The 13,626-nt window shown below is 40.1% G+C and overlaps 1 protein-coding gene across 9 annotated transcripts in view; it reads right to left on the bottom strand.

Annotated features, from left to right (window-relative positions):
- Positions 1 to 11,965, bottom strand: part of EVL (Enah/Vasp-like) — a 111,610-nt gene extending 99,645 nt beyond the window's left edge. For 2 of the 9 annotated variants that reach the window (XM_075192392.1, XM_075192393.1), the window contains exon 1: positions 10,988 to 11,083. In XM_075192392.1, coding sequence (XP_075048493.1) covers positions 10,988 to 11,046 — 59 coding nt within the window. In that variant the 5' untranslated portion in view covers positions 11,047 to 11,083. Of the gene's footprint in view, positions 1 to 10,987; positions 11,146 to 11,618 lie in introns of those variants that run through there. The other 7 variants (XM_075192385.1, XM_075192382.1, XM_075192381.1 and 4 more) reach the window with 7 other exon arrangements.
- Positions 11,966 to 13,626: the final 1,661 nt, after the last annotated feature.

Genomic DNA, 13,626 nt, shown 5'->3' with positions numbered 1-13,626 from the left:
GTACCGCGTTCTTCCCTTGAAAGGAAGCAGTCCGCAGCGTCGTTTGTCAAAGAAACAAAATTCAAACAATTCCGGCTTTAAATAGGACACATGGTGTAAAAGTTTAGGCTCATTTTATTTATTTAAAACATCTATTGAATAAATAATTTACAATAATATTTCTCAGGGTGACTGTGAAAAGAAAACTAATATTGTAATCACCTTTTCAACCCTCTCCCTAAAATTACAGTGGCTGTCACTATCGTTCATTTCAAAACACTGCAGTGCCGGACAGTTTTGCCCTCACCTCGCTCTTAGTTAATTCCCCAATTGATAAGAAGACATTACACTTTTATTATTGTTATTAATATTTACGTTGCTTTCCTATGAATGTAAACCTTAAAAGTTGTCTTCAACCTATCAACGCGACTGCTGAAGAATTCATCTGACCTTCATCAAGTGAGTTAGAAAAAGTTAGTAGACTGGACTCACAGCCACCTTCTGCCCTACTTAGTGTCAAATTGCCGTTCCTTTGTCTTTCTTTGTTGAAACAATATTGTGACACGCTAAAAAGATTAAGTGGCTTGTTCACACATACCCACTATTTTTTTTTGTCTTTAAGACGGAAGAAAGACCAATTTGAGTAAACGGCAAACTCTCATTATAATATAATTTATTGGTAGAAGCGCATGAAAAGCACATAGAAAAATGCACCACAAAAGCACAGATAAGGTTTTTTACACATTTTCCCTGAGCGCATCTTTGAACAAGCCCCTAAACTTATCAACTTCTCTGTACTGTTTTTCAAACCATAAGACCTTATACCCACGGGTGGTAATTTTCATGGGTATCACTAGCCTTTATAATGCTAGTTTGCATGTGGGGAGCACAGTCCCTCAGTGGTTAGCACTTCTGCCTCACAGCACTGGGGTCATGAGTTCAATTCCCGACCATGGCCTTTTCTGTGTGGAGTTTGTATGTTCTCCCTGTGTTTGCGTGGGTTGCCTCTGGGTGCTCCGGTTTCCTCCCACACTCCAAAAACATACTAGAAGGTTAATTTGCTGCTATCAAAATTGACCCTAGTCTCTCTCTCTGTGTGTCTGTGTGTGTGTGTGTGTGTGTGTGTGTGTGTGTGTGTGTGTGTGTGTGTGTGTGTGTCTGTGTGTGTGTGTGTTAGGGAATTTAGACAATAAGTTCCGACGGGGCAGGGATTGATGTGAATGAGTTCTCTGTACAGCGCTGCGGAATCAGTGGCGCTATATAAATAAATGGTGATGATGATGATTATGTGAGCAATTCTGACACTGTCTTTAACATGGACATACCCACTTGCATTTATGCAGCAGAAAACATTGACTTATAAATCACTAAGTTGGGGTATATAATTAAGTAAAAGCTGAAAGTAAATGAGAGGAATGAAAAAGTAGTTTATGAATGAAAGGTTAGCATGATACAGAGGTAGTTTCTGATGTGCTGTAAAATAGCTGACAGACAAATTGGTTGAAGTCGGTTTGGGTTCCGATGCCAATTGGTTATAAAGGCTAGTTAGTTACCCACTACAAAGTTCACATGGGTAAGACTAGGTACACACTGAAGGATTTTCCGACCGACGTGTTATCCCAAACGATTGTACTTACGACTGAAAGTCCGATCAGTCTGACGATTCATCCATACACACTGACACAATTTACCTTCAGATCTGTGCTCTTCTTCTGGTCCTCTAGTCTTCAGAGAATGACAGCACAATATTCATTCATTCATTATTGTCACACTGATTAAACAGCCTTGTTATAGCGATCTACATGTCCTAACGAATTTCGTTAGCTTCTGTGACTCTGAAACGAAACATTCTGTCTCAGAATGAACAAATGAATTATTCCTTCTACAGCTCTCTCTACATTTATTCACCGGGACACTCATCACTAGCATCGGCTGAAAAGATCCCGACTCTGTAAACTCTATGGAGATCATGAGCATGATGAGGGCGTACACACTACATGATCAGTCGGTGATTGGTCGGAAAATATTACACAGTACAACCAACCAAATGAAACGATGACCGGCACTTTGGAATGACTTTTGACCATCGTGTCACTATACACACTAACCCGACTCCTGACTGAACGGTCGTATGTCGGCTGATTTGCCCGATTATTGGACAAAAACTCTCCAGTGTGTACCCAGCCTAACTAACCCAAATGTCCAATTAGCATCAGAAACCAAATTGACTTCAACTTTTTTCTAGTTGAATAAGACAAGACATCTCTCAGATCAAACACCTGGTCAAGACATATGATAGGGGGAGATAGGGGTCTTCCATAGAAAGTAATACCATCAAAGTATGCACAAACTGGTACCGCTTATTTACATAACAGTCCAGGACCAAATTTCAGGATAATATTGACCCCAGACCTTATGGACTGAAACTACACCCAGACCCGACAAAACCACACCCACACAGACCAAACCACACCCACCCAGACCCAACAAAACCACACCCACCCAGAAATGACCAAACTACACCCACGCAGACCAAACTACACCCAACCACACCTACCCAGACCCAACCAAATCATGTCCAACTTTTTAGATGGCAACTCACAGAATAAGCCCCGCCTCTTTCAACCATGACAATCCAGATTGTTGGGCACATGTAGAAGGTTTTTAAATGACCACTAAACCCATCATACAAAATGTTTTATATAATACACTAATAACAGTGATAGTTTCCATCCCTTGACAGAACTTTTTATCTAGATGCCTAGTTGAAAGCACAAATGAATTCTTGTGTTATGTGGTAGTTTCTCAGAGAGTTTATAATCTGCATCCTACAATAAATGTTTCAATCAGCGCATGTCCCATTGTCACAAAACAATTTACTGACTATCTACTGTATCCGCCAAACGTCCAATGTTGGAAATATTTAATGCTCTTACTGTAAAGAATCACTCTCTCTGGGTAATTTCTATCATTTCTTAGAAAACTGGCATATCCCAGTGGCCTTTCCTTTTCAGAGTCCCTAAAAGCCATTTCACAGTCACTTTTCTTTTTCTTCCCAAACACATGACCCCACTTGCAGGAATCCGAACAATTCACAATGTTTAGAGAAGAAAAACAAACACAACTGGGAAATGCGGAGATATGACGGCTCCACCAAACAGCTACTAGCAATGACCTTAAATAAACTGAGATTACAAAGATCAGTTACAGGCAAATCACTCTTCTTGCATTACACAAACCCAATTTAAGCAGCATCTCTTCTGCAATTATTAATATTGAGAATGGAGCCTTTCTGTATTCCCTGTGGTCATAATGTGTAAAGTCTGAAGAAAACAGCGCTGCGTCTTTAGCAGTTTGCCAAGAAGAGACTTTAATAAATATAACAATGACATTAGTGATAACATTTTCATGTGGCCTCTACACTTTTATTTAGATTTCGGACGCGTTTTTTGAGGCCGGCTCATATTATAAGCACCTATAGATCCTTCTAGACTCAGATAGTAAGACAGGCTCCATGACACACATCTTGCAGAGGCTGATTATATCTTTTTCTTCTAAGATGCAGCAATACAAATCCTTTCATGCATTGGAAAATATTTATATATATATATATATATATATATATATATATATATATATATATATATATATATATATATATATATATATATATATATATATATATATATATATATATATATTATGTGAACAAGTTGCTTCAAATCAGCAATGTACACGGGCCGTCTTAAGACAAAAAGGACATAAATGGTGGTGGTGGTGGGGGGGGGGTCCCGCACTAGACACACTGGCTCTGATTGGCTACAAGGTGGGTTAGTCGTCTTAACAGGTCAATGCTCTGATTGGATAAACGTACGTCTGGCCCCGTGAATATTATAATTTTGTGACGGACTAGCCCACTAGACATTCTAGTAACTTAAGCTGTTGTAGCGCCTAGATCAACGATGGGCAACCTGATACACCACATGGGCCACGTGGGGGCCCCTTTTACCTTCAAAAGGGCCGCACACTACCCGTAACCTCACTAATACTACATTTAATCAAAGAAAGAGACTCCTATCTGTAATAACATATCAGCAGGCGGAGCTGGGGGCCGCAGGGGAAGGTGCGGTGGGCCGTCTGTTGCCCAATTACTGGCCTAGATAAAATGTGTTACTGAGCTGCTTCTCCCCCTAGCCAGAGCCCCCAGGGCTGCTAAATGCAACCATTTTCCTGGGGCTCTGCCAGTTCTGTGATCAGCAACTCAATTAGGGACGGAGAGGTAAAAGCCTGAGGACCAATCAAAAGCCACAATCTCTTCCTTTCATTTTTTGATTGGTCCTCCCCACACCCAGCTTTCAGCTGGCACTGTAAGAGGAATACAGCAGCCATTTTTCTGGGGCTCTGCAGAAGGGACATTAATAGTTAAAAAACTTGAAACATTTTTACACAGCTTTTTTTATTAATTTGCTTTCTCTACGCTTTTATCTCTAAATGTGTCCCCAGAACGTATTAAGGGGATATCAGTTTGGGACAGACAAAACATTTACACAAGGCAGCTAGACCACCAATCACAAGATGTTGGTACTGAGTACATCTCTGGCCTATTTTACAACAAAAATGTACAAATGTGTCCTATTACTACCTATAATAACACGTGACTGGTGATTTCACACAGACAGAATGAGACAACCCAAATAACCTTTCAATATCTAATACCCACGCCAGCGATGAAATGGTTAATGATGGTGACCTTTATAAATATGTAGCACAAGACCTAACTATTTTACCCAGATATTTGTATTTTCATAGGTACACATTCATTCTCTATGCCCCTCCTTCCTTTAAGTGCACTCTTTGTCTACACACAGTGCAGGCAGACATTTTGTCGGCTTAACCAATAGTCGTAAAGAATGGAGCCCATCAACTTGCTAGGCACGCAGACAAAATGGCTGCCTTCGCTGTGTGCGCACGCGATAGGTTTTCTGTGACGCCAGCCACAATGCAAACTAATGGGAGAAAACAGATGGTAAAGGCATTCAGTAATTTAAATAAAAAAGAAGTATAGACCCGGGGGTAAATGTATTAATGACACTGCAAATTATAGTTAGAGTCCGATTGGCTTTAAAACATAAGGTAATCTTGCCTTCAAACACATTGCCGTTTTAAATTTAGCTGTCAAAGTCGCTAAATATCTTCGATTCGCAAAAATCGCCTTAATACATTTACAACTAAGGATCTTTATCATCATCAACACCATTTATTTTATATAGCGCCACTGATTCCGAAGCGCTGTACAGAGAACTCACTCACATCAGTCCCTGCCCCATTGGAGCTTACAGTCTAAATTCCCTAACATACACACACAGAGAGAGAGAGAGAGAGACTAGTGTCAATTTTGATAGCAGCCAATTAACCTACCAGTATGTTTTTGGAGTGTGGGAGGAAACCGGAGCACCCGGAGGAATCCCACGCAAACATGGGGAGAACATACAAACTCCACACAGATAAGGCCATGGTCGGGAATTGAACTCATGACCCCAGTGCTGTAAAGCAGAAGTGCTAACCACTGAGCCACCGTGCTGCCTGATATTAGAAAGTTATTAAACGATACATGTTTGTTATCCCTACCTCATGTTTTAAAGCCAATCAGATTCTACCTATCATTTGTAAGAATGTATTAGATAAATGAGCGCTAGAATCTGATTGGTTGCTATGGGCAACACTTCCACTTTTTCTTTTTAGAAGTTTTTTTTCTACCCTCAAATCTGCTTTGATTCAAGGTAAACTGGATTCATCATCATCATCATTTATTTATATAGCGCCACTAATTACGCAGCGCTGTACAGAGAACTCATTCACATCAGTCCCTGCCCCATTGGAGCTTACAGTCTAAATTCCCCAATATAGAAACACACTCACACACAGACACAGAGAGACACAGACAGACAAAGAGGGAGAGACTAGGGTCAATTTTGATAGCAGCCAATTAACCTACCAGTGTGTTTTTGGAGTGTGGGAGGAAACCCACGCAAACACGGGGAGAACATACAAACTCCACACAGATAAGGCCATGGTCGGGAATTGAACTCATGACCCCAGTACTGGGAGGCAGAAGTGCTAACCATTATGCCACTGTGCATGTTTAATGGGTATTCAGATATCCCAAGTGTGAATGCAAATACATATTCAAAGGGCATAGGCATCAATTATCCCTGCAGAATAATAATGCACTTTACCTCTTTAACACAGGTCAAAAGTAGATGTAATAATCTAAATATAGCCTAATGTACTGCACAATATTTTATATGGTGTTCACGTACGGTTACTGGTCGGGTAATCACACTGTGGGTAATAACGCAAAATTGGGACAAGCTGAAATATAGGCGGGGTCGCTTAGAGGTAAGTAAGTCTTACCAGCGGGTGCTGGATATTTAATTCTGCAAAACCTAGTACTCAGCATTGCAGAATTACTCACTTCATTCGTAGCAATGATCTGGATATTAATATTAAAATGAGATCAAAGCTTACATATTTAGGGCATAAAACGAGCTGGGAGATGCCCCATAGGGAGCGGTGTTCTGGTAAAGGAATTGTTATCACCAAAGCAAACCCCACAAACCAAAATGTGAAAATGCAAAAATAAAAAAAAAATAAAAACGAAATCAATTAATAGATAACATAAACAAACTATTTTATTTGTATTTAACCAAGGCCAATGTCGCCCGTGAGGCTGTGGTAGACGGGAGTGATTTGGGAATTTTTAATAATTTTCTTAAAAAAGGGGCTCAGTGGTTAGCACTTCTGCCTCACAGCACTGGGGTCATGAGTTCAATTCTGGACCATGGCCTTATCTGTGTGGAGTTCGTATGTTCTCCCTATGTTTGCGTGGGTTTCCCCCGGGTGCTCTGGTTTCCTCCTACACTCCAAAAACATACTGGTAGGTTAATTGGCTGCTAACAAAAAATTGACCCTAGTCTGTGTGTCTGTCTGTGTGTATAATAGGGAATTTAGACTGTAAGCTCCCATGGGGCAGGGACTGATGTGAGCGAGTTCTCTGTACAGTGCTACGGAATTAGTGGCGCTATATAAATAAATGGTGATGATGATGATGATGATGATGATGATGGCTACACCTAGCAGCAAACTTTATACCACTGTAACGGGTGGCTAGTGGCTTTTATAATTTTGAATACCTGTATGATGATTTCTCAATCAGTGTCTGTCCTTATATAGTATCCCCCCTCCCCCCCCCCCCATGGAATAAGTGGAGGTGGCTGAAAATGGCCATAACAATGTATTTGTTGAGACGACTATATAATGTTCTATTAAAAGTCTTTATATTTAGGATGTAAATATTTTTTTGCTTATAAGAAATTACAGAACAAATTTGTTATTTGAAAAATAGACATTGTGTTCGTTGCACTAACTTCTTCAGGCAGGATGAATTACTAGTTTTCCTTTAGGTAGAGTGATTGTTCAGCCAGAAAAAAATAAAACATACTAATTATAAAACATAAGGCATATTGCTATAAAAGTGTTATTTCATGGTGGTGATAAGTAAAACACGCGCACTATTTGCTCACCAGCAAAGGAAGTGGCGAAAAAAAGTACAAAAAATTGGTGACATGAGGAGTACGGAGAGCAATGAAAGTCAATGATAGGGACACGCTAATGCAAAATGATCCATTCCTCATCTTCCACAGAACACCCCTCAAAGAGAAATACACCCCCTATATGTATAGACCATTTAATTCTGTATATGGTAAAAAATTTAACTAATTTTAAGATTTAACAGAATATGATCTGCCCAATTTGTCATTAATATTCCTCATAAAAAAAATTGAGGATTTAAGAAAATAAAGATTGTTTTTGAAAAGTCATTTGCCAATATCTATACAACGTAAACATGCAATGTGTTACTTTAAGGGTTTTGGATAGTTTTGTTGGGGAGCAACTGGCGATTCTATAATAAATATTATATATATATATATATATATATATACACATACATACATACATACACATACACACACACACACATATATATATATATATATATATATATATATATATGTGTGTGTGTATGTGTGTATATATATATATATATATATATATATATATATATATATATATATATATATATATATATATATATATATATATATACACACACAGGTGTGTATATATTAGTGATGGGCAACAGACGGCCCCTTCTGTTTATTGTTTGTTATAGCTTGTAACACTTGTTTAAAATGATGCTGCTGTTATTACAGATAAGGTGTCTCTTTGATTAAATTAATCATGTAACTTATTATTGAGATTAAGGGTGATGTGCGGCCCCTTTGAAGGTTAGAAGGCCGGTTATGCAGCCCCTGATGTGCGTCAGGTTGCCCATTACTGGTGTATACACCGAGCAGCAACAATAAAACCACCTGCCTAATATTATGTAGGTCCCCCTTGTGCCGCTAACACAGTTCTGACCCATTGAGGCATAGACTCCACAAGACCTCTGAAGGTGTCCTGTGGTATCTGGCACCAAGACGTTACCAGCAGATCCTTAAGTCCTGTAAGTTGCGAGGTGGGGCCTCCATGGCTCGGACTTGATTTTCCAGCACATCCCACAGATGCTCCATTGGATTGAGACCTGGGGAATTTGGAGGACAAGTCAACACCTTGACCCCGTTGTCATGTTCCTCAAACCATTCCCGAACAATTTCTGCATTATGGCAGGACGCATTATCCTGCTGAAAGATCCCACTGCCATCAGGGAATACCGTTGCCATCCTACCTTGTGTCAAAGCTGCAGGCTGGTGGTGGCGGTGGTGTGGGAATTTTTTTTAATAACAATTGAGCATTGTTTAAAGGCCACAGACTACCGGACTATTGTTGCTGACCATGTGCATCCCTCCATGCCAACAGTCTACCCATGTTCTGATGGCGACTTCCAGCAGGATAACGCACCATGTCACACAGCACACATAATCTCAAGCTGGTTCCACGAACGTGACGACGAGTTCAGTGTACTCCAATGGCCGCCACTGTCACATGATCTCAACCCAATAGAGTGCCTCTGGGATGTGGTGGAACGGGAGGTTTGCAGCATGAATGTGCAGCCGCCAAATCTGCTCAGTACTAGAACATGTTTAAGTGGCCACTTAATGTGTATGTATGTATGTATGCATGCATGCATGCATATATATATATATATATATATATATATATATATATATATATATATATATATTTCTGTGTGCAATATTTGCACAAACCCCCTTATATCTGTAAAAGATGTACCATATTCCCTCTTTATGTCCAATATTTTCGACAAGTATCTCCAAATATATCTATAAGTTTACCATGGACCCGCCAATATCTTTAACTATTTCCCAAGTATCCCTACAATTTGTATATGTTTACTGCGCTTGTAAATGTTTCATTCAAATTTCTATACATTGTATTTTTACACCAATACGGTAAATTGTCAATACGAGTTCAATTTAAAAAAGACTGACACACCCCCTCGAGACTGTTTTACCTACCCCTGGGGGTGCAAGGACCACAGGTTGAGAAATTACGTCCTGCAGACAATGGAGGCAGCCATCTTTGTTGCTGGCAGCATTGGTAGGGGGTGATTCAGTATTCATAATAGACAGCTTATCAATTTAATATGACCTAGAGCCATTACTGAGGACTCTGTGCCTCAGTGATGTAGCTGAATCTTAGTGAACTAAAAGGCTGAATATTGGCTCGGCCAGAAAATGGCTGCCTCCATTGGTGTAGGTGACAGGTACAGTTTAAAATGAGAGTATATATATATAAAAAAAAACAAAAACTATCATAGATTGTGGTAAATTAAGTTGTGTTAGTGCTTTGTAAGCTATAAATAAGAAGTGGCGCATTAATCAGTGGTGACACGAACATCCCTGTGCCCACACACTGAACCCAAGGCCTTCGGACAAGAATAGCTTTTCCACCTCAGGACTCGTCATAGTGATTCTGACATCAAAGTAAAGACTGAACCACGACTGGACGGCGATGTGTCCTAGCGACAGCCAATGTGCGTGAGCTGCGCCTTTCATTAAGGTCATCACGTGAGCAACAAAGTCCACTGTCAAAGTGTTCTCATCGCAATGATGGTGCCTCGTGGCTCAGTGCCTCATTGCAGATATAAAGCCACAAGTGAGGTCCTTATAACACGTTTAAACATGCAATATAGTCCGACTGGTCACCACACTGGGCTCAAACATGTAACTTTGCACAAATTCCAATGTTCAATATCTCACTGGTATAATTAGAGAATTAAAAATCGGATTGTGACTGAACCATTTGGAAAGAAACCTCAGACATCTAAATATTTAAAAATTACAATATTAACAAAACTAGTTTGTCTCGTCACATGTGAGAATTAAATAAAAATCAGCCTTTTTGAGCACTTATTCTCTGAAATATCAATGAAATGACCAGAATACTGTATGACATGACACCCGGGCTTGTGATTATATATTCATTTTTCATTGTTAAATATGTGGTTTGTAATGACAGCCATATTCAGATACAATCTCCACATAACTCACAAAGATACTGACAATCATCAGACACGGATGGATAAAATTAGGTCTTTACCTCATTTCACAGCTCTTGTACCTATTTTAAGCATGGCCGCCAAGCAACCTTATGAAAGGAAAAATGCCAGTACAGAAATAATGGTCAGACAGCCGATATAAGACCACAGCAATGTGTGTCTGTCCCTGAAACACAGGACGGCCTCTTGTTGCAGGATTGTAATACTATTGTGTCACCAAATGCTCCTACCTATGTAATGACACAAATATAATCCCCCCAAGTGACATATACAACTGTCTTCACATCACAATACACACACACATATATATATATATATATATATATATATATATATATATAAATATATATATATATATAAATATATATTTCTATTATACAAATACATGCAATTCTTCACAAATGATTGCTGCAAATAATCACTTACTGTAAATGCATGTCTGTGTCTGTCTTCAGCATCACACGGTGTGCACTAAATGATGTCATTATATGGGACACATTTACATTGGTTTGCTGGAATGAAGGTTGTAACACTTCCACTGCCAGGCAGGGTATAGAAAGACAGGGCAACAGCACGGCCCACTGTGGCTGCTGAAGGGTTAAATGGACTCCTCACATCCTCCCTCCCCCCTGCCAATGCTCACCAATATATCACACTGCCTATGGAGGTGGTTCATTTGCAGCAGGGTAGGGGTTAAATGCATGATCCTGTCCATGATGGATATAAATGTGTGTCAGATTGTGCAGCACACAACAGCCCCCCTATTGCCTCCCTCCTTTCTGGTATTGTATGTATTTGTGTTGTCTGTACACACAGTGACAGTGTGCTCGGGGGGGGGGGGGGTAAACCAAGGACTGTTTGCCCCCACCTCAGAGCTGAGCAATGACAGGGGGTCGCTCCATTAAGCCCCCCTCTCCCTTATCTGACCACAAGCACAATGAATGGACTCCTCAATCACAGGCAGACATGTATGCAAGGCTCGGGCACTGCAGCAAGCACCATGCAATGATACTGTGCATGCATGCATGCATGCAGACGAAGGTGGGGGGGATCCTACCTCATTCTTGTAGGCTTCTCAACCCGTATTCTTCCTTAAGATGGGCTGTTATTGTGGAAGCTCACAGCTTTACTGTGAGATTAGTGGCTGATCTCCTCTCTGTGCCTGTGGACTTGCTGATCATGCATCTGCTGATGGAGGAGGCTGCTCATGGACTGTCCTTAGTCGCCTGGATGTGTTGCTGATACTCTCACTCCAGGCTGCCTTGAAGCTCATGTTTGGATCCAGGTTAGCTGCAGAGATGGTCCTGCCCGGCTGACAGCTGTTTCTGAGATCCTGCCATGTTTTTCTCTGAGGTGAGGTTGCTGCAGCAGTTGGATACAAAGGCAGCTGATCTCTACTGCCCACTGCTGACAGCCCTGTGTTATAGGAAGATCGGGATACACTGTAACACAGGAGCCCCCCACACCCCTCTGTGCCCCCCTTCCTCTATTGCACACACGCCTCAGACACCTGCACCAGCGCTGGATATTGGGCAATTAGTGGACTTGGAGTTTGCAAACTAGATTGCTCATTTGCCTCAGCTGCTGCAGGACTTCTTAGAAAAACTATTTTCCTTGGCGTTTCTGCAACAGCCGTGGAGTTTGCTTCACTCCTCTCTGATTGACAAGGATTCAGGTTCATTATTTAATGACACACTTTTGCAAATGTACTTACAGATAGCATTTTTTTTAATAAATAAATATGTATTTATTTTTATTATGCTGTCTTTACAAATATCAGAACTGAAAGTTGTAACAGCATCTAAAGGAGAAGTAAGTTCAGGGATTGTAAGTGACTAGTAATTCTATATGTCCCTACTTTCCAGGGACAGGGACGAGTTTTAAAGATTGACTTCTATTTTTCCAGTATTAAACAACTGCACTATACAATTCTAATTTATTATATGCAAATCTTACCATTAGTTCTTACTATCTGAGGTTTATGTATTGATATTTATCAAATAGGAGTATTTAAAATGTACGAAAGAATATCATAATCAAATTGTATAGTATTGTGCGTGACTATGAAACATAGATTTTGATTGGCCCATCTACTCAGCCCAATTTTTAACCTATGGTGACTTCAAACCCTATTTGATCCTCAGTTCTTTATAAGGATATCCTTATGTCTAAGCAAATCATTATTAAATTGCTCTACTGTATTATCCTCTACCACCTCCAATGGGAGGCTATTCCACTTATACACTACCCTTTCTATGCACCCTTTCTGTCAATACAGAGAACCTTCATAGAAACTTTTTACCCCAAGGACTATACACAGGACACATGGTCACCCCCTAAGATTAGAAGAGAGGAATGTTCCCCAACCAGCAAAGGAAGGGGTTCTTTACAGTAAGGGCAGTCAATATATGGAATTCACTGCTAGGGAAGGTTGTGATGGCAGATTCAATTGATATGTTTAAGAAAGGGTTAGACAAATTTTTAGCTGAAAAAAGTATCCAGGGTTTCAACTGTTAATTATAATGAAGGATAGTAGTGGAGCCAGAGAAATATAGGACTGCAATGTTGGGTCAGAGAGATTTTTCCTGATTGAATCAGATTGGCAGTTGCTTTATCTGGATCAATTTCAAATATAAGAGATGGATCGCAGGAGATCCAAATATGTTGATCTTGATGGTGTCTTTTTTTAACCTCATCAATTAGGCTACATGGAACGTTTAAATATTATGAACTTGATATAATGATCAAGGGCAGAAAAGAGATTGCTTAACTATGGTTGCTCAATCTGCCCTCGCACATATACAATTGTTTTTTCGCAAATGCTCCCGTTTGTATGGATCACCACATGAATTTGTTGGCCAACATGGTGGAGATGTCAGTGGAGTAGAAGTTTGCATAGTCAGGTGAAAGGAATGAGCTAGTTTAGGATGTTCCTTGTTAAGTGCAGATTAGTTGCAGGAGTGCATCCAAATTTGCATTTTGGTGCGATTGCTTTTAACATTTTTGCCAGTGGTTGGTGGTTGCCGGGAGTGACAGTTGGGAGTGGTTGCCGGGGGCGACAGTTG

This window comes from Mixophyes fleayi, chromosome 12 (assembly GCF_038048845.1).
Source record: "Mixophyes fleayi isolate aMixFle1 chromosome 12, aMixFle1.hap1, whole genome shotgun sequence".
In the NCBI taxonomy this organism is placed as follows: Eukaryota; Metazoa; Chordata; class Amphibia; order Anura; family Limnodynastidae; genus Mixophyes; species Mixophyes fleayi.
This window is presented reverse-complemented; position numbering and strand designations above follow the sequence as displayed.